Here is a 23103-nt window from a genome sequence, read left to right on the forward strand (position 1 = left end):
GAGGGAATTTCAACTGTTTTGCCTCAAAAGTGAAAGTATATTAAAAAGAGGGGGCTTATTTCTATCCCTATGATGGCAAAGGAAAACGTTTGTTTTCAAGTTTCTATAAAACCCGCTTTCCATTTACTTCCTATTCTATAATCTTAAAAAGAAAAAAGTCAATCTTTTTACAAGCAATTCCCTGCTGAAGAGATTTTTTTCTTAATAATAAGAATATTATTTTCACCCTTTTGGATTTCTTGAAATCGTTTTGCATCTCTCTGTACTACTGCACAAAAAAATAAATCCCTTTTGCATATGTTGAAATAATGTCAAATCTATATTTATGGCTATGAATTTCGATTTGTTTATCTAGAATTTGTCAGTTTTTAGAGTTCCTAAGTAGATTGAGAACCTTAGTAATAAAGGTCTTTCACACTTTTTTTCACTTCTGGATAGGAGATTTATTTCTAAATTGGTGAAGTCTATACATATTTTCAGAATTCTCAACACACATAATTATGCAAAGTGTATGAAGAAGCAAAACAGAGTCACAAGGAGGTGTTATAAGCCCAGGCTTAGAAAACCATTTCTGACAGCATACTTTACAACAATACTTAATTGGGTATATGAATCTTATTAGAAATGTTTCAAAAAAAAAAAAAAGAAATGTTTCTAAGTTTTTATTACCCTAATGTGTGCCTCAGAGAGATCTCTATGTGTTTTAGATAAAGGCTGATTATACAGACAGTGACAGAATCACTTCAGAACTACTCATATTTTAGTTTTCAGAAAAACTAAGCATTTGCCTCAGTAAGGCAAAAAGTAGGCTTTCAGAAAACTTTGTATTCCTTTGTGTCTATACATGGACTTGTGATTCAAGGCTATAATTCTATCATTATAGAACTATTACAGAATTCTATATATCTGTATATATATCTATAGATCTATCTATCTATATCATATCCCATCCTTCCAAATCTATCTATCTAGGTAGATATAGATCTATAGATATATATAGATATGTCTATAGATAGATAGATTATAGAATTATAGAGAATTATAGTTTAAAGCAGTAACAAGTAGTGTGTCTAGTCTACATGATATTACAATAAATTAATCATCCAGTAAATTCATTACCTTCTTCCCTCCAAGAACAAATGCAATAAAATTATTTTATAGTAAACATTATCCCCAGGAAAATTTCAAATATAAATTATGGCTAGTTCACAGCCCACAAGCCTTGAATTTTTAAATAAACACATGTCCTTCTTATAGACATATGTTTTATGGTATGATTTCTATTAAAAGTAATGAAATGAAGGCAGAATTTTTAAAATGTGCTTATATTGGTAGAGAATTAGTTCACAGAAATATTTTAATAAGATCTTTAGAATCATGTAGATATAAGCCCAATGTGAAAATTAGTAAATATCTGAATCTCTTTTTTTTATATCATCACACCGAAATAAGTACTAGTATTATAAGCATAATAAAAGTACTACATTTAGATTGCCTCAGAATATAAAAGCTTCATTTCATCATTTTTATGTATAACATATTTTAAAGCAAATTATGACTTAGAATATGAATATATTTTAAATATGTGCTATGATTCAAAGTAAGTTATAAATTCTCAAAATGCCCAGTGAAATCTACAAATACAAGCTGGTATATGTCATAAAGAGCTTTACTGAACTTTTTACAGGTTTCCATCGCTATGCAAAAGTAAAGTGTTCCTATGAAACCTTTTATAAGCTAAAATGCATGAAGAGCATCCCCCACTTTGTGAAAGTTTGCCTTATGCCACTTCACTTTTAAGACCTACATTAGTACAGTAATAGCTTTTTTCGTAAAAACAAAATCCTCTTCGGATTTCTTTTGGTTAGTGAAAACAGGCACTAATGTAAGTCTTTCATAAAAGTCAAGTGGCATAATGGGAACTTTTAGAAAGCAGGGGATACCTGTATATGCACAACTACAGACTGCTCTATAATGACAATGACCTACATTGTTATTGAAGCGTCTTTTAAAAGTCAAATAAGTATTTCAAAAATCATTTTGCCATTAAGAACTGGTTCTATGCTCTGAAACAACAGTACATCTAACCATCTTCAGTGATTTATTACAGCATTTTTTATAAGTATATGTTTGATTCAGTAGTAGGAAAATCGGTTTAAAAATCCTATTTAAAGCAAAATGTGGAGAGAACTCATTCTCATGCATTTGTATTTAAGGCATCACTAACGCTTTTGAAAGTAGAAGTGAAATGACATAAAATAGTCCATGCAGTAATATACGTGCTTTAGTGCATTTGTCGCAACCAGTCTGTCTAGTAAAGCATTTGAAATTACTTTTCATTAATTTTTTATCTTTTAAAGCTGGAAACTTTTATAGCTGATGAAAATTTAACAAATTCGTATCATCCTCATGATAACTTTATTTTCCTTCACAAGACTAATGTCCAGGATGGATGCAACAAGAGATTCCTAAGCAACTTCCTTAGTGCAAATGATGAAGGTTTCAAACAGATGCAAGAAGAGAACAAACCACACAAGGAGAAAACAGTTTCAAGCATAAACTACTAGGAGTAAGGCATGGTTGCTAAAAAAACAGTGGTTGGTGTCATCTCTGTGGTGTGAGTGGATAGTAAGTACATGTGGCTCCATGGACAGTGTGGACATAGCACAGCAAACAGCAATGAGCCTACGAGCTGGAAATCAGGCTTCATATATGCAGAGCCACCAGCTGGTCTTTTCAATCATAATCTCTCACGGAATTTGCCGACTATGAACAACACGAAATCAATATCTTTTTTCCACAAACAATAACTGGTGATAATTATTCATTTTAACCAAAACAACCATAACTTAAAGCATTACATTACGTTCTCAAGTTGTGGAACAAGGACTAAGACTTTGATTGGGATACAACTGATGCTTGGTTTAACGTTCACTGCATTTGAGTACGTAACTTCTCATTAGACAAAAGTTCTTTTACGTTCTTTCATGAGCATTTCAGGAAACTTAAATTCTTTGTTAAAATTTCTATAGTTTGATGCTTGATAATCAGACTATATATATGTGTGTGTGTGTATAGAGATATATGTATATATCTCTATACATATATAAAAGAAATAATTCTACAATAATTGAAAACTATGTTTTCAAATAAAATATGTTTTAAAGAATTTAGAGACACTTTGAAATTTCAGATACCTATAATAAACATAAAGAGTACAATAAAGAAACATTTACCATTTTTATCCATGGAATTGGGTTCTGATTGTTTCTTGCCAATATCAGCAAAGGAACGAACAATGGGAATTCTGTTGGTGAGTTTTTTCTGATTCTGGTGGTGATGCTGTTTCATCAGTGCCTCATGGACCCTGTGACGTATGTCTTCATTGAGCTGACCTGAGCTTACTTGTTGGTCAAGGACCATGTCTGAAGAGGAAAGGCAAGAAAAGATTAGCACTGCATAGTATGCAAGCAGCAAATCACTGAGTCCAAATATGCACACCCTAGATAATATTATTCATCTTAAAATAGAATGAACTCCTTTAAGAATCTCTAGATACGGTCTTACAAACAGAAACTTGCCTCTTTTTGTTGAAATGTTGCACAAAAAGACTTGGGAAAAAATTTTAATATAAACCATTCAATTTAAATATGTAATAATTTAATGCAGTGTTATTTTTTAAATGGACATAGTTGTATTGAGAACAAAGCACTTTATATTCTCCATTATTCACACTGATGGGAGGAAACAGTAGCAGTGGTAGTATCAATATAATTACTATGTTTAAAATTGTAGGGGCGCCTGGGTGGCTCAGTTGGTTAAGCATCCGATCTCGGCTCATGTCATGATCTCATGGCTCGTGAGTTCAAGCCCCACGCCGGGCTCTGTGCTGACAACTCAGAGCCTGGAGCCTGCTTTGGATTCTGTGTCTCCCTCTCTGTCCCTCCCCTGTTCATGCTCTGTCTCTGTCTCAAAAATAAATAAACATAAAAAAATTATGAAATTGTAAGGTGGCTTTATACTTATATTTTAATATGGTTTTTTCTCCCTTTTTCTAGCAGAAAATGACTTCCATATTTCCTCTTCAGGTAAACAAAAGTCCATCTGTAAAAATCTGAGGCAGGGAGGCTTAGGCAGCTATCTAGTCATTGCATTTGGAGAGTAAACAACTCTTTCACATGGATATTAAGTCAACCCTGGCACACCTTCCTTGAAAATGTGTTTATGTTTAAAAGGTCTTCTATAAACATAAAACAAAGAATAAAGGTGAGATTTCGGAGGCTATAATTAAGCAGACTGATATTTATCATAGTAGCATCAGAAACACCTATAAAATAAGTAGATGAGTAACAGAATTTTAAGTTTTTTGGTAATATACCAAGATCACTTCAGTGAACCTCATTGTAGGAAGGAGAGTAGATGGTGGAGTAGGAGGATCAGAGCTACATTTACAGAACTGAAAATGGCCTGAAGGCAGGCAGAACAGGCCTTCCACAGCTAGTCATAGAGAGAAGGCCATATACAAAAGGGTAAGAAAGGCAGAGATGTGATTGGAAACCAAACCCCTAGCAGCACTAATCACAGATAGGACTGGACATCACAAACATGGAAATGCAAGAGGATCAGACCCCCCACCCCCCAGGCAGTCCTGGCAATGAGGACCCACACTGGTAAGAAAAGTTCCCTTAAAATCTCTGCCTCTGAAAACCAGCAGGGGTTAATTCCAGGAGCTTCATAATTAACAGGCTTAACTCCAGGGGAGCCTTAAGGCAATAGGAAACTGTAGTCCCTACTCTTAAAGGGCCAGCTTACTAAATAATTCCGCTGAAAACACAGCACAGAAGCAGCAGCTTGAAAACTGTCTGGTGTGTACGTGAAGGAGATTTATCGACGTACCAGAGGCGCAGGGATCTACAGGAGATTTCACTGGGAGCGAAAGTTCTGGCAGGTGCCATTTCTCTTTCACTCCCCCCACCCCCCATCTAGACAGCAGGACATTTGTGGGAGCCAGCTCTACACTCTCCATCTACCTTGTTAGCACTGTGTGCCCCACCTGAGCATTCTCCTGCACACCCACCCCCACTCAACACACCTGCCTCTGCAAGCACCCCTCCAAAGCAGCTCCTGACTGGATCTGACTCCAGAAGCAATGGCAACAAATGCAAAAATAAACAAATGGGACTATATCAAATGAAAAAGCTTCTGCGCAGCAAAGGAAATCAACAAAATAAAAAGAGACGCTCCTGAATGGTAGAAAATATATGCAAATCATATATTTGAGAAGGCGCTAATATCCAAAATATGTTGCAATCTCACACAACTCAACACCAAAACAATAAACAACCTGATTAAAAAATGGGCAGAGCACCTGAATAGACATTTTTTTAAAAGAAGACTAAAGGTAGCCAATGGGCACGTGAAAAGATGCTTAACATCACTAATCATTGGGAGATGTAACTCAAAACCAAAATAAATTATCACCTTACACCGGTAAGAATTGCTAGTATCAAAAATGACAGGAAGTTACAAGTGTTGGAGAGAACGTGGAGAAAAGGGAACCCTTGTGCACCACTGGAGGGAATGGAAGTTGGTGCAGCCACTGTGGAAAACTATATGGAGTTCCTCAAAAAGTTAAAAATGCAATTACCATATGATCCAGTAAGTCCACTACTGGGTATTCACCCAAAGAAAATGTACACGTTAATTTAAGAAGATAAATGCCTCCGGGGTCACCTGGGTGGCCCAGTCAGTTAAGCGACAGACTTTGGCTCAGGTCATGATCCTGTGGTTTGTGAGTTGAAGCCCTGCCTCAGGCTCTGTGCTGACAGCTCAGAGCCTGGAGTCTGCTTTGGATTCCCTCTCTCTGCCCCTCACCTGCTCACACTCTTTCTCTCTCTCAAAAAGTAAATAAACATTAAAAAAAAAAAAGATAAATGCTCCCCCATGTCTATTGCAGCACTAGTGTCCATTAACAGATGAGTGGATAAAGATGTGGCATATACATACATATATACAACAGAATGTTAGCAATAAAAAAGAATGGGATCTTAACATTTGTGATAACATGGATGGACCTAGAGGATACTATGCTAAGTGAGATAAGTCAGACAAAGACAAATACCATAGGATTTCACTTACATGTGAAATCTAAAAAAGAAAAGAAAAGAACAAACAAACAGAAAACAGACCCTTAAATATAGAGAAAAAACTGGTGGTTGTCAGAAGGGAGGGAGGTAGGAGGAAGAATGAAATAGATAAAGGAAATTAAGAGGTACAAAATTCCACTTATAAAATAAATAACTCATGGAGGAGGTCCCTGTGTGGCTCAGCTAGTTAAACATCTGACTTCAGCTCAGGTTATGATTTCATGGTTTGTGAGTTTGAGCCTCACATCAGGCTCTGTGCTGACAGCTCAGAGCCTGGAGCCTGTTTTGGATTCTGTATCTCCCTCTCTCTCTGCCCCTCCCCTGCTCATGTTCTATCTCTCTGTCTCTCTCTCTCAAAAATAAACATTAAAAAAATTAAAACAAAAAATAAGTCATGGAGATGAAAAGTACAGCTTAGGGAATATAGTCAGTACTAGTGTAATATTGTATAGGCACAGATGGTGAGTCATTTATTGGGGTGAGCATTGAGTAATGTATAGAACTGCAGAATCAAGTTGTATACCTGAAGCTAATATAACATTATATGCCAATTATACTTCAATAATAATTTTTTACACTTCAATAATAATTTTTAAATGTTTTAATTAAAAAAAAAACATAGTCAATTCTGTTTTTAAAGAAACAACCAAAGTCGCAAACGAACTGATATTGTATGATTCTATTTATGGTACATACACACATACAGAGAAAGGATACCATAATGATACACACCAAATTGTGTGAGAGTGGGTAGGAGTAGGAATAGATAGAAACTTCAAGGTTTTACCTTAGCATCAGAGTGACTCATATAAAACTGCCATTTTGTAAGTCAAAAACAGATATCAGCAATTTCATAACTTTTTCATTTTTTGCAGGATGAGTTTTAGGTAATAAAAAATACTAAAGAACACTGATTAATCACATAATAACAACAAAAGAACAAGTATCTCCTTTTTCAAAACTAGGGGATTTGGAAGGGATAAATACATCAAACAGGAGGATTTTTAGGGCAGTGAAAATATTCTGTATGATATCATAATACTGGATACATGTCATTATACTTTTGTCCAAATCCATTCAGAATGTATAACATTCAGAGTGAATTCCAGTGTTAAGCATGGACTTTATGTGATAATGACGTGTCCATGTAGGTTGATCAGTTGTAACAAACGTAACATTCTGGTGAGGGATATTGATAGTGAGGGAGGCTATGCATGTGTGAGTTCAGGGGTTTATGGGAAATCTCTGTATCTTCCCCTCAATTTTTCTGTGAACCTAAAACCGCTCTAAAAACTAAATTCATAATTTAACAACAACTTCGGTATAATTAATCTGCTCCCAGATTATCAAATATTAACTATTTAATTTTTTGAGGCACTAACTCCTTATACAAGGAGTAAAGCAAGCATATCACAATGAATTGCCTTCCACAATCCTACTGAGTACAACAAAAAATTCAATATTAGAATAATTCTCCCCTACAAACAATGTTTACTTCAGTGTAAAAGGGAAATGGACTAAGGAAACAGATTTGGGTCACTGTAGCACATTCTAGCTATGTGATCTTATAAAGTTGGATAACCTCAGGGTTCTTATTTGTAACATGGAGATAATATCTATCTCATATGCTGTAGGCCCAAATATATAAGGCACCTAATGGACTGATTAGAATATTGAAACCCTCAGTAAATATTTTCCAGTGTAAGACTTCCTTTAAGTAGGATATGGGTCCCAGGTTTGGATTTTGGGTGGTTTTAATACATTCATAATTATTTTATAATGGTATATCAAGTGAAGGCAGAGTTGGGTTTATCAATAACAGAAAACTCAAAGGAGGAGATTCAAGATGATGGTGTAGGAAGACCCGAACTCACCTCTTCCCATGGACAAAACAAATATACAGCTACATGTGGAAAAATAGTCTGTGAAAAAACCTGAGAACTAGCCGAACACCTGTTCCACAACAAAGGATAAAAGCACCACATCAAGACTGGTAGGAGTTGCAGAGACATGCTCTCACCAAACACCCTACCCCCAGAGGGGCAACCCACAATCAGGAGTGATCTAAATACACACACACACATGCACACACACACGCGCACACACGCACACACACCAAATAAGGTAATGTTACCATATATGTTAACTAACTAGAATTTAAATAAAAACTTGAAATAAAAGAAAACATCTAAAAGATCTATGGAATGCAACAAAGGCAGTTATGAGACAAGTTCACAGGGATACAAGTCTACTTCAAGACACAAGAAAATCTCGAATAAGTAACTTTACATCTAAAGGCACTAGAAAAGAAGACCAAATGAAGCCCAAGTTAGTAGAAGGAAGGAAATAATAAAAATCAGAGCAAAGATAAATGAAATAGAGACTAAAAAGACAATAGAAAAGATAAATGAAATTAAAAGCTGGTTCTTTGAAAAGATAAACAAAAATGACAAATCCTTAACCAAACACATCAAATTTTTTTAAAAAAAGGAAAATGCAAATAAAATCAGAAATAAAAGAGAAGTTACAACTGATCCCACAGAAATACAAAAGATCATAAGCAACTACTATGAATCTACACCAACAAATTCAACAATCTAGAAGAATTGGATAAATTCCTAGAAACCCACAACCTTTCAAGACTGAATCATGAGGAAATAGATAATCTAAATATACTGATTACTAGTAAGGACAGTGAATCAGTATTAAAAAGAAAACTTCTAGTGAACAAAAGTTCAGGATCAAGTGACTTCACTGATGAATCCTACTAAATACTCAAAGAATATTTAATACCTATACTTCTCAAACTATTCCAAAAAATTGAAAGAAGGGAACACTTCCAAACTCATTTTATGATGCCATCATTATGCTTATACCAACCAGACAAAAACACCACAAAAAAAAAAAAAGAGAAAGAAAGAAAGAAAAAGAAAATTACAAGCTGGTATCCCTGATGAACATAGATGCAAAAATCCTCCACAAGATATTAGCAAACCAATTTCAAAAATATGTTAAAAGAATCATACACCAAGATCAACTGGAATTTATTCCAGGAATGCAAGAATTGGTGAAATCAATCAAGGTGATATACATTAACAAAATGAAAGATAAAAATCATATGATCATCTCAATAGATGCAGAAAAAGTATTTGACAAAATACAACACCCATTTGTGATAAAAACTCTCAACAAAGTAGGTGTAAAGGAAATGTACCTCAACATAATAGAGACCATATATGACAAACTCAGCGAACATCATACTCAATGGCGAAAAGCTGAAAGCTTTTCCTCAAAGATCAGGAACAGGACAAGGAGGCTCATTCTCACCACTCTTTGTCAACATAGTATTGGAAGTTCCAGCCATAGCAATTAGGCAATAAAATGAAATAAAAGACATTTTCCAATTAGTAAGGAAAAAGTAAAACTGTCACTACTTGCTGAAAACCCTGAAGATGCCACCAAAAAACTATTATAACAAATGAATTCAATAATGTTCTAGCATGCAAAATTAATATATAGAAATCTGTTGCATTTCTATAAATGAATAATGTACTATCAGAAAGAGAAATTAAGTGAAAAAAATCCCATTCACAATTGCATCCAAAAGAATAAAATACCTAGGAATAAATTTAACCAAGAAAGTAAAAGACCTATACTCTGAAAACTATACAACATTGATGAAAAAAATTGAAGAAGACACAGATAAATGGGAGGATATACCACACTCATGGATTGAAGGAATTAATATTGTTAAAATGTCTATTCTATCCAAAACAATCTATACAGTCAATGTAATAATCCCTATCAAAATAAAATGGCATTTTTCACAGACAAGTAGCTTAAAATTTGTATGGACCCACAAAAGGCCCCAAATAGCCAACACAATCTTGAGAATGAAGAATAAAGCTGAAGGTATCATCATCCCTGACTTCAAACAGCACTTCAAAACTATAGTAGTCAAAACAGTATGGTACTGGCACAAAAACAGACACATAGATCAATGAAACCGAATAGAGCCCGGAAATAAACCCATGCATATATGGTCAATTAATTTACAACAAATGAGGCAAGAACATACAATGGGGAAAAACAATCTCCTCAAATAAATGGTTTTGGGAAAACTACATACAGAATGAAACTAGACTATCTTACAGCATACACAAAAATTCACTTATAATAGATTAAAGACTTGATGGCAAGATCAGAAACCTTAAAACTTCTAGAAGAAAACTTAGACAGTAATTTCTTTGACATCATACATAGTAGCATTTTCCTGATATGTCTCCTCAGATAAGGGCAACAAAAGCAAAAATTAACAAATGGGACCACATCAAAGAAAAAGTTTTTGCACAGCAAAGGAAACTCAACAAAACAAAAAGGCAATCTACTGAGTGAGAGAAAATATTTGCAAACCAAATATCTGATAAGGGGCTAATATCCAAAATATATAAAGAACTCCTACAACTGAATAGCCAAAAGCAAAAACCGGACAAAAGATCTGAATCTAAAGACATACAAATGGCCAACAGGCACACGAAAAGATGCTCATCACTAATCATCAGGAAATGCAAAACAGAACCACACTGAGACCTCACATCTGTCAGAATGACTAGTATCAAAAAGACAAGTAATAACAAGTGTTGGTGAGGATGTGGAGAAAAGGGAACCCTCATGCACTGTTGGTAGAAATGCAAATTGGTGCAGCCACTAGTAAAACAGTATGGATGCTCCTCAAAAATTTAAAAATAGAACTATTGGGGTACCTGGGTGGCTCATTCGGTTAGTGTCCAACTCCTGATTTTGGCTCAGGTCATGATCTCACAGTTGGGAGTTGGAGCCCCATGTCAGGCTCTGCACTGGCAGAGGGATTCTCTGTCTCCCTCTCTCTCTGCCCTTCCCTTGCTTCTGTATGCTCGCTCTCTCTCTCTCTCTCTCTCTCAAAATAAATAAAGAAACATTAAAAAAAATACAACTACCATTTGATCCAGCAATTCCTTTTCTGGGTATTTATCTAAAGAAAATGAAAATACTGACTCAAAAATATATATGCAGCCTTATGTTTATTGCAGCATAATTTACAATAGCCAAGCTATAGAAGCAACCTAAGTATTCATTGACAGATGAATGAATAAAGAAGATATTGTATTTATACACACACACACACACACACACACACACACACATACACACACACACACACGAATAAACTCTTGCCATTTGTGACAATACAGATGGACCTGGAGGGTATTATGTTAAGTGAAATAAGTCAGACAGAGAAAGACAAATACTGTAAGTTTTCACTTATGTGTATAATGTAAAAGATAAAATAAGTGAACATACAAAACAAAACCAGACTCACAGATACAGAGAACAGACCTATGGTTCCCTAGGAAAGGCAGGTTGAGGGAGAGCAAAAATGGTGAAGGGGATCAAGAGATATAAACTTCCAGTTATAAAATAAGTCATGGAGATGTAATATACAGGACAGGGAACATAGATAATACAGAGAGACACAGATGGTAACCAGAGTCATATGGTGAGCATTTCAAAATGCACGTAAATGTCAAATTACTATGCTGTACACCTGAAAATAGTATAATATGTGTGCCAATTATACTTCAATTTAAAAAACCAAAAATTCCAATCAAACTATAAAACAATGAATTTCATTGGCTCACATAATGGAAAATCAATGTTAGGCTGGATTTAATTCTGTTTTTCTGACTCTGTCAGTTTCTCCCTCCTCTAGGTGTGAGTTTAACCTTAAGGCTGATTTTCTTTATGGTCATAAGGTAGCTGCCAACAGCAAAAAAGAAATATATATCTTTGTTGATATCCACATATTCTTTGACTTTTGTGACTTTCTCTTAAAAGACAAATTCTCTTAAGTCCTACTGACATAGCCCTGTCCATGCTGAGACAATCCCTGGCTAAGGAAATATTGTCCCCATGACTGGCTTAGGCTGATTAAGAACTAACCTTCACTCTGGAGTCAGTTTTCTAAACTATAGGTAGACAAACTTTTTCTGTAATGGGCCAGATAAAAAATTTTAGGCTCTGTAAACCATGCAATCTCTGTAACCACTGTTCAACTCTGCCTGCCTTTAGAGCATGAAAGTAGCCATAAAGAACATGTACACAAATGAGCATAGCTGTGTGTCAATAAAACCTTTTAATGGACACTGAAATTTAAATCTCATATGATTTTCATGTTGTAAAATATTAATCTTCTTTTCATTATTTTTCAATCATGTGAAATATAATACCATTCTTAGCCCACAGGACTAACAAAATAAGGCAGTGGTGCATATTTGCACATAGAGTGTAATTTGCCAAACTTTGCTCTATTACTTTTCTGTTTACAATGTAAAGAGGTAGAATGTATGTGCAGGAATCGGCCATGATATTCACTATAGTTACCTCTGAAGTCCCTTTCAATTCTGAAAATGTATGATAGTGTAGAATATTTAAATCTATATCTCACTTCTTTGGAGATAAGTAGTTATAATTAATTTGAAATAAAGTAAATGATAAATTGCCAACATATGTGACTTTACACTGAAATCTTGCTAAGATGGAAAAATGTATATAAATATAAAATATGTAGCATAAACTTCATAATGAGAGTTGTAAAGTAGGTTATTAAAACAGCAAAAGGATACCATTGTATCACAGCTTCATCTGTAAGCTGTGATGTGTATCCTCAGTTCAATATTCTAATCAAAATCAAATGAATCATATAAAACCCCATGTACATAATTACAATTTTTAGTTCTTACCAAAGTACAGTCTTTCCAGGCTTGAGCACTTCAAAAACCTTTAAGTCACTAGCTTCACAGTTTTTCAGAAATAAGGGCTTATTTGAAACAGTTACATAAGAGAAAGTAAATAGGAAAAAATGCTCATCTGCTCATTAGCCACACAGAAATACACAGTAAACTCCTCTGAGGTATAACTGCATCAAATAGATCCTAATGAACTAGAAAAGTTAATCATCTTGCTTAAGAACATAACTTATACTGAGGTGAGATTTAAGTACCAATGGGAATCTGATTCACTAATCACTTTCATTGTTCTCTTCACCACTATAACATACATTAGTGTTAACCTTGAAAAGTAGGAAAGGATAATGAGCCATAATGGCTTTGGGCCCAGCATCAAGTCCTACAATCTCAGCAGGCTATGATGTCTAAATAATACAGTCTAGCCTGCCAAAGCACAATGCCAAGATCTGGGTGATATCGGAAGAAGCAAGAATGAAAAGGATAAATAAGGCACATGCTTCTAGCACCAAGCAGGCTCTAGGAACACTAGTACCCTTTGTGGAAAAAGCCTCAGAAAATGAAAATTAAGTTTCATTTTAACTGGGCAATTATTTTATCGTGACCAATCCATCTTGACCAGTGAATGAAAACCTCCAGAGATCATGAGATGTTACCAATTCTATATAAATCTCTGCCTCTTAAAAGATAGTCATATACATTAAAAGCCCATTGTTTTACCTTCAAAAGATGCGAGGGGTAGGAGTGAGAAATAGAAAGAATCTAAATTCAGCAGTTTGCTTGACCCCATTCACAGGAGTGTGTACACTAAAAATGTAAACTACCCTAAGAACACTTACTTTCCAGATCAAGGATGGTAATAGTATAGACATATTTTAAAATGTGGCTATTTCCATACTCCCAAATCTGCAGGTTACATTCAGTGGAGCAAAATATTGATTTTTCCTCCAATAGTCTATTTTTAACAACAAAAGTTTTTTAATGAGTTGAGAGCTATGACTGATAATCTGATCATGGTACTAACTTTAATTTGGTTTTCATTTCTTTTTTTTTTTTTTTTTTTTTTATTTTTGGGACAGAGAGAGACAGAGCATGAACGGGGGAGGGGCAGAGAGAGAGGGAGACACAGAATTGGAAACAGACTCCAGGCTCCGAGCCATCAGCCCAGAGCCTGACGCGGGGCTCGAACTCACGGACCACGAGATCGTGACCTGGCTGAAGTCGGACGCTTAACCGACTGCGCCACCCAGGTGCCCCTGGTTTTCATTTCTTAACTCCCATTGACAGAATTAGGTTAAAGCATACACATGCCGACAGAATACTTCCATTATTAACCTTTACGGTGCTGAATTTCAAAGAGATTAACACAGACCATAAAATCACGTGTAATTTATATGACTATAATTAAGAAGCATTTTAAATACAATTAATCTCCATATCAGAATAAATCATGGTAAGAAATTACATATGGAGAATTTAGGATTTGAAAAGGTTAAATAATATTTTGAAGGAAGACATTTAAGTTTATCCTGAGTTTCCTGAAACATTGGGAAATAAACATTTTTAAATTAACTTTGTCCAAAAGAAAATCCTACTTTAATTATACTAGACATTCTTGACAGACCTGCCAGATACAAATGGGATTTCCTCCTGTTAAGTCTACAAAAATCTCTTGAAAGAATTATCTAAGACTCTATTAAATCAGAACATTGATATAAAAATCCTTGATAATTCTAAAACAATATCTGGGTCATATTTCTCTATTAGAAAATGTCTAGAAAATATTAATGCTGCAAAGCCTGCACATTCACAAAATGTAAGAGTTTAGAGCCCTTAAAGATACATATTATATCCAGCTTTTGGAAAATTGAAACTAGCGATTCATATGTTAGTAAGTGCCTAACATACAGGAAAACATGACAAATAAGAGGTGAAGATAAGTTCCAGTCTTATTATTAACCACTAAGGTCACAAATTATCATGAAATAGAATAAAACCAAACTTATGATTATAGGTTAATAAAAGAAATTATTCCCATGTCTGCAAGTATTACCTATGATACATCATTTTCTGTTTATCTGTTTATAAAATAGGGCATATATCCTCCTCCCTATCTCATAAAGGTTACCATGATAATAAAATATAATGTGAAAATATAAAGTTAGAAGTCTTAAAAATATGAAGCATACTTATTACGCTTAGCAATAGGGCTCAATTGCCATAAAGTAAAAATAGCAATAAGTAAACAGTAAGAAAATCATTATAAGCTAAAGGGAGAAAATGTTCTAATAAGATTTTATTGAAGGCAGAAATAAATACCTTTGGATTAAAAAAGTCAAATTACAATTACTCAAAAAGAGGGAATCTCCTCTCATTAATGAGTGAAAAGGAATCTAAGGTAATAGTGATCAACAAGTATTTTTAATTATATGTTTGTAATGTGGTATTAGCTCTAAACTAATGACATCTTCTGGATGGTATTTTACAGAGTGCTCTACACTGTAAATGGGACATTCAAGATGAGCTACTTTAGAGACAGAAAGATACAGACTAATTAAACAAGAAGAATAAAAGCTATTTGGGGTATCAAGTCTTCCATTGAACTACTTTCCTTTGTAAGGATAGACTTAGAAAATGTAATTTGCTTTCAAGAGCGAGAATTAACACAGCTAACAACCTTCCCACAGCTTGGGGAAAGGAGCAGTGGTAGGGAAAGGAAGCATAAATTTAGACAATAAAACAGAACTAAGGTGATGAAATGAACAGAGGTTTAGTCAAATTCATGGGAGAAGATTTCCTGGTAGAAATAAATTTCTAAAGAAAGCATTAGAAATTATATGCTTTAAGAAATTTAAAACCTGGTAAAACTATGAAGGGTATTTTCTGAGGCTAATTTTGCCAGTTTGAGGAATTTGACAGCCTCATTAGATATAGCCAATCCAAAAGTATTTTGGATTACTCCATTTTTCAAAGGTAATGTCATCACTGACATAAACAGCAGAAACAAACTCCTTATTTTGGGCAAGATCTTTAACTTTCAGAATCTCAGTTTATTTATAAAGAAAGGATAACAATAATAATACTGAGGCCCAATTTTGTTTTGCGTATCAAAAAGATAGTATAGAGGGGCGCCTGGGTGGCGCAGTCGGTTAAGCGTCCGACTTCAGCCAGGTCACGATCTTGCGGTCCGTGAGTTCGAGCCCCGCGTCAGGCTCTGGGCTGATGGCTCGGAGCCTGGAGCCTGTTTCCGATTCTGTGTCTCCCTCTCTCTCTGCCCCTCCCCCGTTCATGCTCTGTCTCTCTCTGTCCCAAAAATAAATAAAAAACGTTGAAAAAAAAATTTTTTTTTAAAAAAATAAAAAAATAAAAAAAATAAAAAAAAAGATAGTATAGAATTACTTAAAAGAGCTTCCTAAATTGCAAAGTACCATGAAGAACCCAGCCATTTGGTTCCTAATTAAAACATAAAAATGTTTAGGGGCTATCGGCAGGACCCCATAATGTAAAGCTAAGAAATTAAGTTGGATAACTACTGTTCCAGCATTCACAAGAAATTTGCTAATTCCTAAGTTAACCCTTTTCTTTAAGTCTTGATTTAGAGTGATCCATTACTGCATCCTGTGTACCTCTGAAAAGTATACTGTATTTAAGTTCATATAGCCTATTTGGCTTTAGTTATTTATTTTATTTTATTTTATTTTATTTTATTTTATTTTATTTTATTTTATTTTATTTTTTTATTTTATTTTTTCTAGGTAGGCATTTTATTTATTTTTTAATGTTTGTTTATTTTTGAGAGAGAGCAGGCATGAGTGGAGGAGGGGCACAGATAGAGACACAAAATCTGAAGCAGGCTCCAGCAGTGTTGACAGCTCAGAACCTGATTCGGGGTTTAAACTCACAAACTGTGAGATCATGACCTGAGCTGAAGTCTGATGCTTAACCAACGGAGCCACCCAGGAGCCCCTTTGGTTCATTCATTTAAAGGAAAAGCTCTTTGGGGCGCCTGGGTGGCTCCATCGGTTAAGCATCTGACTTCAGCTCAGGTCATGATCTCACGGTTGTGAGTCTGAGCCGAGCAGGGCTCTGTGCTGATAGCTCAGAGCCTGGAGCCTCCTTCAAATTCTGCATCTCCTTCACTCTCTCTGCCCCTCCCCCAATCTCTCTCTCAAAAGTAAATGAACATTAAAAAAAGTTTTTAAAAATAAAGGGAAAGCTCTTCATAGGTGTAGTATGAAACTCAGAAGGAAGGCTTCTCTTTACTGTTTGCTTTTTTTTAAATATGAAATTTATTGTCAAATTGGTTTCCATACAACACCCAGTGCTCATTCCAACAGGTGCCCTTCTCAATACCCATCACCCACCCCACCCCCAACCCTCCCATCAACCCTCAGTTTGTTCTCAGTTTTTAAGAGTCTCTTATGTTTTGGCTCCCTCCCTCTCTTAACCTTTTTATCCTAAGCCAGGATATCCTTCTTTTCACACATATCACAATGTATGCATGCCTATCTGCATCAATGTCCAAATAAATAATTTTTAAAGTAATTAAACAATCATTAAAATCTGGGCAGCATCTACTTCAAGTCATTCTCTTTCTTCAGCCAGTGGTTGTAGTATAATATAAGGAACACACAACTTACAGGGGCCCTTAGATGGAACAAGTGCCATGAAAATCTCAGAATTTCTATTTTCTTACTGAAAATTGGGAATGACACTTCATGAGGCTATTCTGAAGATTAAATTATGTACATTATTTTTTAATATAATATTCTCTCACTTATGGAATCAAAAAACATTTACAGAGTTTTGGGGTGTTTTTTCCTCCTCTGTAATATAATGCAGACATTAAAGTTTCCCTTAAGTCTTTCTACTTTGCAAAAAAATTCTACATGGAACTGCTTTTATTTATTTTTTCCAAACTAGAAATTTTTAAAAACTGCCCAAGTCCTTGCTTTGTTTTTATTTTTAAAATCTCCATTAACTATTTTATTTATACTCTTTCAAAACTTTTTGTATTATTTTGCTTTTATGAAAACACATTTATCATGTTTGTCATGTTTAATAGCTTTTATCAAAAGATACAGGAGTTCTTTGTCCCTATTTCTAGAGTAACAGTAAGATGTTTCCTACATATAACTGCCTGTGTTCTTTTTTTTTTTTTTTTTTTTAATTTTTTTTTTTTCAACGTTTTTTTTTTTATTTATTTTTGGGACAGAGAGAGACAGAGCATGAACGGGGGAGGGGCAGAGAGAGAGGGAGACACAGAATTGGAAACAGGCTCCAGGCTCCGAGCCATCAGCCCAGAGCCTGACGCGGGGCTCGAACTCACGGACCGCGAGATCGTGACCTGGCTGAAGTCGGACGCTTAACCGACTGCGCCACCCAGGCGCCCCTAACTGCCTGTGTTCTATAGCCATAACAGGCTTCTAATACAAATCTCTCATCCCAGGGGCTAGTCATAGTATTAAATTACAAACTAATTTCAAATGCATTGCTTGCTATCCTCTGGAATTAATGAGTTTTATTTTAAGTTTAAAATAAATGGTCATACCTTTCTGTTCTATTCTAAATTAACAATTTTTGTATCTACTGAATTTTTAATATGATTATTTCAGGTATTTGAATATTGAAAAAATCATTTTCTAGTTTTGTGGGGTTTTTTCCCTTCAAATTTCTAATGGTGACAGCTTAATTAAGCATGATAGTGGAAACAGTATATACTAAATGGGAGTCAGGATTAGTTCTTTGTTCTAGACTTGCCATTAACAAATTAGACCATATTTCTCCAAATTTCAACTTCTTTTATCTAAAATAAGGGGGTAGGAGAAAGTCATTTTTAAGGTATCTTCTGCTGACCATAAGAACTGATTTTCCAAGAGTCACAGAGTTATAAGGAAAAGAAAATAACAAACCTCAGCTATACCCATAAGAGTGAAACAAACTAAGGGAAAAAAAAGATATACCTGCAATTTCTTCTAAAGTGTTGGCATGCATGTCCAGTAACACAGTTCCATTCAGAATACAACTTCTCAGCTCAAACAAGCTGTGCAATGACAGAGTGGCCACATAAGGCTTGCTCCATCTTTCTCCTCCGTCTTCCACATCTTCTTCAAACTTCAGCCACCTACACAAATAAATATTATCAGCACATTGAATATCATATTGTAGGTGAATGATCCTTTATCCAAAGAATAAAAAGCAGAAACAGAAAAACAGTCACATTGCTTCTAGATTTTGTGGGCTTGGGAAGTAAAACCTAGCCCAAGTTATTTGGTTTATTTCATTTTAATTCCACTTAACAAGCATTCTTTTTGTCACTGAAAGATGTATAGAAAGCCAAGAAAAACTCAAATGTTATTTTTGTTAGTTTGTCAAGCTCTGAAAAAATATTTACTGTGTTTATTCAGTGGTCACTGTGAATCTGCTGTAAAATTAATAGAGTATACTTCATAGAAGGATAACGGCAATTGAAAAAGATGCAAAAGAAAATGAAAGAATACTCATTTTTCTGTAGTAGGAGGTCTTAAAATAGAATATTTGATCTCCTGATAATTTTTCCATTCGATTTTTAGGGAGACTAGTATAACTTGGGTCCTCTTCTGTAAGAAAAATAAATATTAGGCATGCTTGGATGAAATGTAGTACAGTCATTTCCTGGGGACTACAGGAACCTATAAGCACTGAGCTCAGTCTCTAATCCCTGGGCCTTCCTTCCAGGGATGGAGAACAGAGGAACCTGGATATCAAGGCAACAAATGGGAGACCACTGCCTTTTTGGAGTGAAATGAATTGTAATATTTAAGTTTCTTCAAGTAAGATAAGTGGAAGGAATAAAGAGAAAAAATGGAAGAAATAAAGAGAAACCAGAGATTCTACTGCTATGGCACAAGCACTAAATTTCTCTCATTCTTTTAGGGACTTGTTGTCTAATCCTAATAGATGACCAACTTAATTCCACCATTTGTAATATATCCTAAATAAAGCCTAAATTGCCTTTCCTTCCCTTCTCTTCACCATTTTCCTTATTTCTTCTCTCCTTAGTCATTTTTGCCCTAACTTCCTCTTTCTGTGCAATATCACTCAAATTCTCTATAAAATATTGTATTATTGTTATATGTAGTCAAATGATCCAGCTCCAGGGGAGGAGAAATGTGTTGCAGAAAATAACCAACCACAAGGGCTAGTCAGAATGATTAATGTGCAGAGTTCTAAGAAAGATAAAGAAAGCTATTGATCTGTCCTCACTGTTCAGGGAGTAAAACATTGTCAGGAAATGAAAATGAAACCAATAGGGAAGAATAGTTGTGCCTACCAAAAGTTTATAGACAGGGAATACCTAATACCTACCATAAGTTTATAAGATATTTGAAGGTTGCAAAAATTTACATTTAAGCCACAAGTCACTGACTGTATTTCTTCAATGCTGGAATTTTATAGAATTTTTTTTGCCTACACCGCTGGGAATTTTTCATATTATTGGTTCTTAATGATTTTCAGGCCTTGACAGGGACATAATATTTCATAAATCATTTGATAGTTATTAGTACTGTTCATCAACTAATTCTCCCTCTCTACCTAGTAAAGAATAGGATATCACCACCTGGCTCCCCTTTTACTGGGTGAGATGATATGACTACTGACTACCTCTGGATAATGAATTGTAAGCAGAAATTATGTGCATCACTTCCAGACTATATTTTTTGCCCATTTTTCTAATTGATTTGTGTTCATACTATTGAAATTTGGGAGTTCTTTACATATTCTACATATAATATTTTTGTCAAATATATGGTTTGCAAATATTTTCTCCTTATGTGCAGCTTGTCTTCATCCTCTTAACAGGATCTTTCACAGGACAAAATGTATTAATTTGGGTGAAGTCCAATTTATGAATATTTTCTTTTATAGATTGTGCTTTCAATATCATGTCTAGAAATTCACCATAGACACCCTAAGTCCTCAGGTTTTTCTCCTGTTTTTTTTTCTCAAATTTGTATAGCTTTATGTTTTACATTTAGATTTATGATTTATTTTGAATTAAGTTTGTATACACTCTGAGGTTTAGATTGAAATATTATTAATTTTTAACCTATAGCTGTCTAATTATTCAAGTACACTGTTGAAAAGACCATCCTTTTTCCATTTAATAGCTTTTGCCCTTTGTCAGAATCCAGGTAGCTATACATGGTTTGGTCTTTCTCAGTTCTCTATTCTCCTATATTTTTTCTCTCAAATTTATATAGCTTTATGTTTTACATTTAGATTTATGTGTTCCATTGATCTGTCTATCTGAAAAGAAATTTTAAAAACAAATCTATCTAAAAGGTATATCCCTTCTTTTAGAATAATTTCCTTCAAACTGGAGGCTTGGTCTTTTAGAAAAGAAAAATGGAGTCTCTGGGAATTCCAGTTTGGTAGTTAAGAAAAAAAAATAAATGGATGAACAATTTGATATGGCCATAGATTTTATGAATATAAAATAGGAAGAAGCATAAGATACTTCCCATAAAAGAAACTCACAAGTGACAAGTGTCAAGTTTCTAAACATTTCAAGATTCAGTGCTTTAGGCCAACTCCAGAATGATGTCAAAAGCTTTAAGAACTATTTAAATAATGTTTTTTAAAAGACTATGTTAAAAATTATATTTTATATTATATACATATATTCTCTACACACACACACACACACACACCCCTAAGTGTATTTCTCTTTTCTGTTTCTTTATTCCATTTCATATTTCAAAGATAGGAATTAAGAGGTCTGGGAACACACCAAATCCTGTTTAAAGATTTGTAGATTTGTAGTCAGTTGCAAAATGCCTGATTGCAGTTAATGACCTAAAGTGCTGCAATTTATTCCAGTTTTCAAATAAACTCAGCTGACATTTGTTTGAATAGCAAACTACAGCAAACAAGAGTCTCACAGGCATGAATGAGACGTAATGAACAATGAAAAAAATCAAAATTGTAGGCCAATTGCATGACACTTTCTGTGGAGGGGGTGGACTTAAACCCTGTGAGATTATGTGATTTTCCTATGGTGTGTCTGGATCTGTTCTCACCCATGATTAACACATTGGAATCTCTTTCTACTAAACAACAATATAAAATAGGTGTTTCATGAATTTTTTGAAGATTAAGTTGATGATAATCTCTTCTGTAACACTCATATTAAAAATCTACAAAATAAAATTCTTCTGCAAATTAGAAATAGATGTTCTCCTTAGAAATTAACTCCCATTTATTCTATTCCCGCTAATTCCTTTTACCTTTCCTAAGAATTTTTATTCTCTGATTCTATGCAAATAGAAAATAAAATACCAACCAAAATTGTAGCCTGGGGAGAAGTTACGAACTCTTAAGAGAAAACATCCTCTTTTGGGTAGGGCTAAGGCTACAGATGGTGGAAGAGGGACAAGGTTAGGGTGGAGGCTAGATAGTAACATAACAACAACCACAAAGTGCCTATTTTAAGGGGAAAGGGGAAGTGAAAGATATCCAAACCTAGAAACATTAGCTATTCTTTTTTTTTTTTTTTTAACGTTTATTTATTTTTGAGACAGGGACAGAGCATGAACGGGGGAGGGGCAGAGAGAGAGGGAGACACAGAATTTGAAACAGGCTCCAGGCTCTGAGCAGTCAGCACAGAGCCCGACGCGGGACTTGAACTCACGGACCGCGAGATGGTGACCTGAGCCGAAGTCGGACGCTTAACCGACTGAGCCACCGAGGCGCCCCAATATTAGCTATTCTTAATCCATATTATCTTCACATCTCATATCTCATGGAAAAATCTTGATGACTTAAACCTTTCCTAACTTTGAATATCAAATGCTTTCAGAGCATCAGTAAAATTGTTTTGATGCAATAATCCGTTTTGACACTGCCATGTCTGTATCAGAGGCCAACTGCTACCCCCTGCTTTGCCTCTTCTGAGCACATTTGTGGGAAGCATTTTTAAAGGGCAACCACAGTGAGTCAAGCATGTTGTCTTCATAATTGCACATCTGTGGTATCTTTGCAGGCTTTTCTATTAATAACATTATATGTTATCTATAAGCAGGACATTGGAATTGTGCTGATTTCATTAGCCCTTGTCATATGGCTTCTTTTAGGGTTTTTAAAAGTGAACAGCTGTTTTTCACAAACATTTATTAAATAATTATGATTCAAAA

The 23103-nt window shown here is 34.7% G+C and overlaps 1 protein-coding gene across 7 annotated transcripts in view; it reads right to left on the reverse strand.

Annotated features, from left to right (window-relative positions):
• The window catches only part of SLC4A10 (solute carrier family 4 member 10), a 298500-nt gene that overhangs the window by 114248 nt on the left and 161149 nt on the right, over positions 1–23103 (reverse strand). For all 7 annotated transcript variants that reach the window (XM_058715152.1, XM_058715153.1, XM_058715157.1 and 4 more), the window contains 2 exons: positions 18892–19052; positions 3237–3425 (listed from right to left, as the gene is read on the reverse strand). In XM_058715152.1, the coding sequence (XP_058571135.1) occupies positions 3237–3425; positions 18892–19052 (350 nt within the window). The remainder of the gene's footprint in view (positions 1–3236; positions 3426–18891; positions 19053–23103) is intronic.

This window comes from Neofelis nebulosa, chromosome 2, assembly GCF_028018385.1.
Source record: "Neofelis nebulosa isolate mNeoNeb1 chromosome 2, mNeoNeb1.pri, whole genome shotgun sequence".
Classification (NCBI taxonomy): domain Eukaryota; kingdom Metazoa; phylum Chordata; class Mammalia; order Carnivora; family Felidae; genus Neofelis; species Neofelis nebulosa.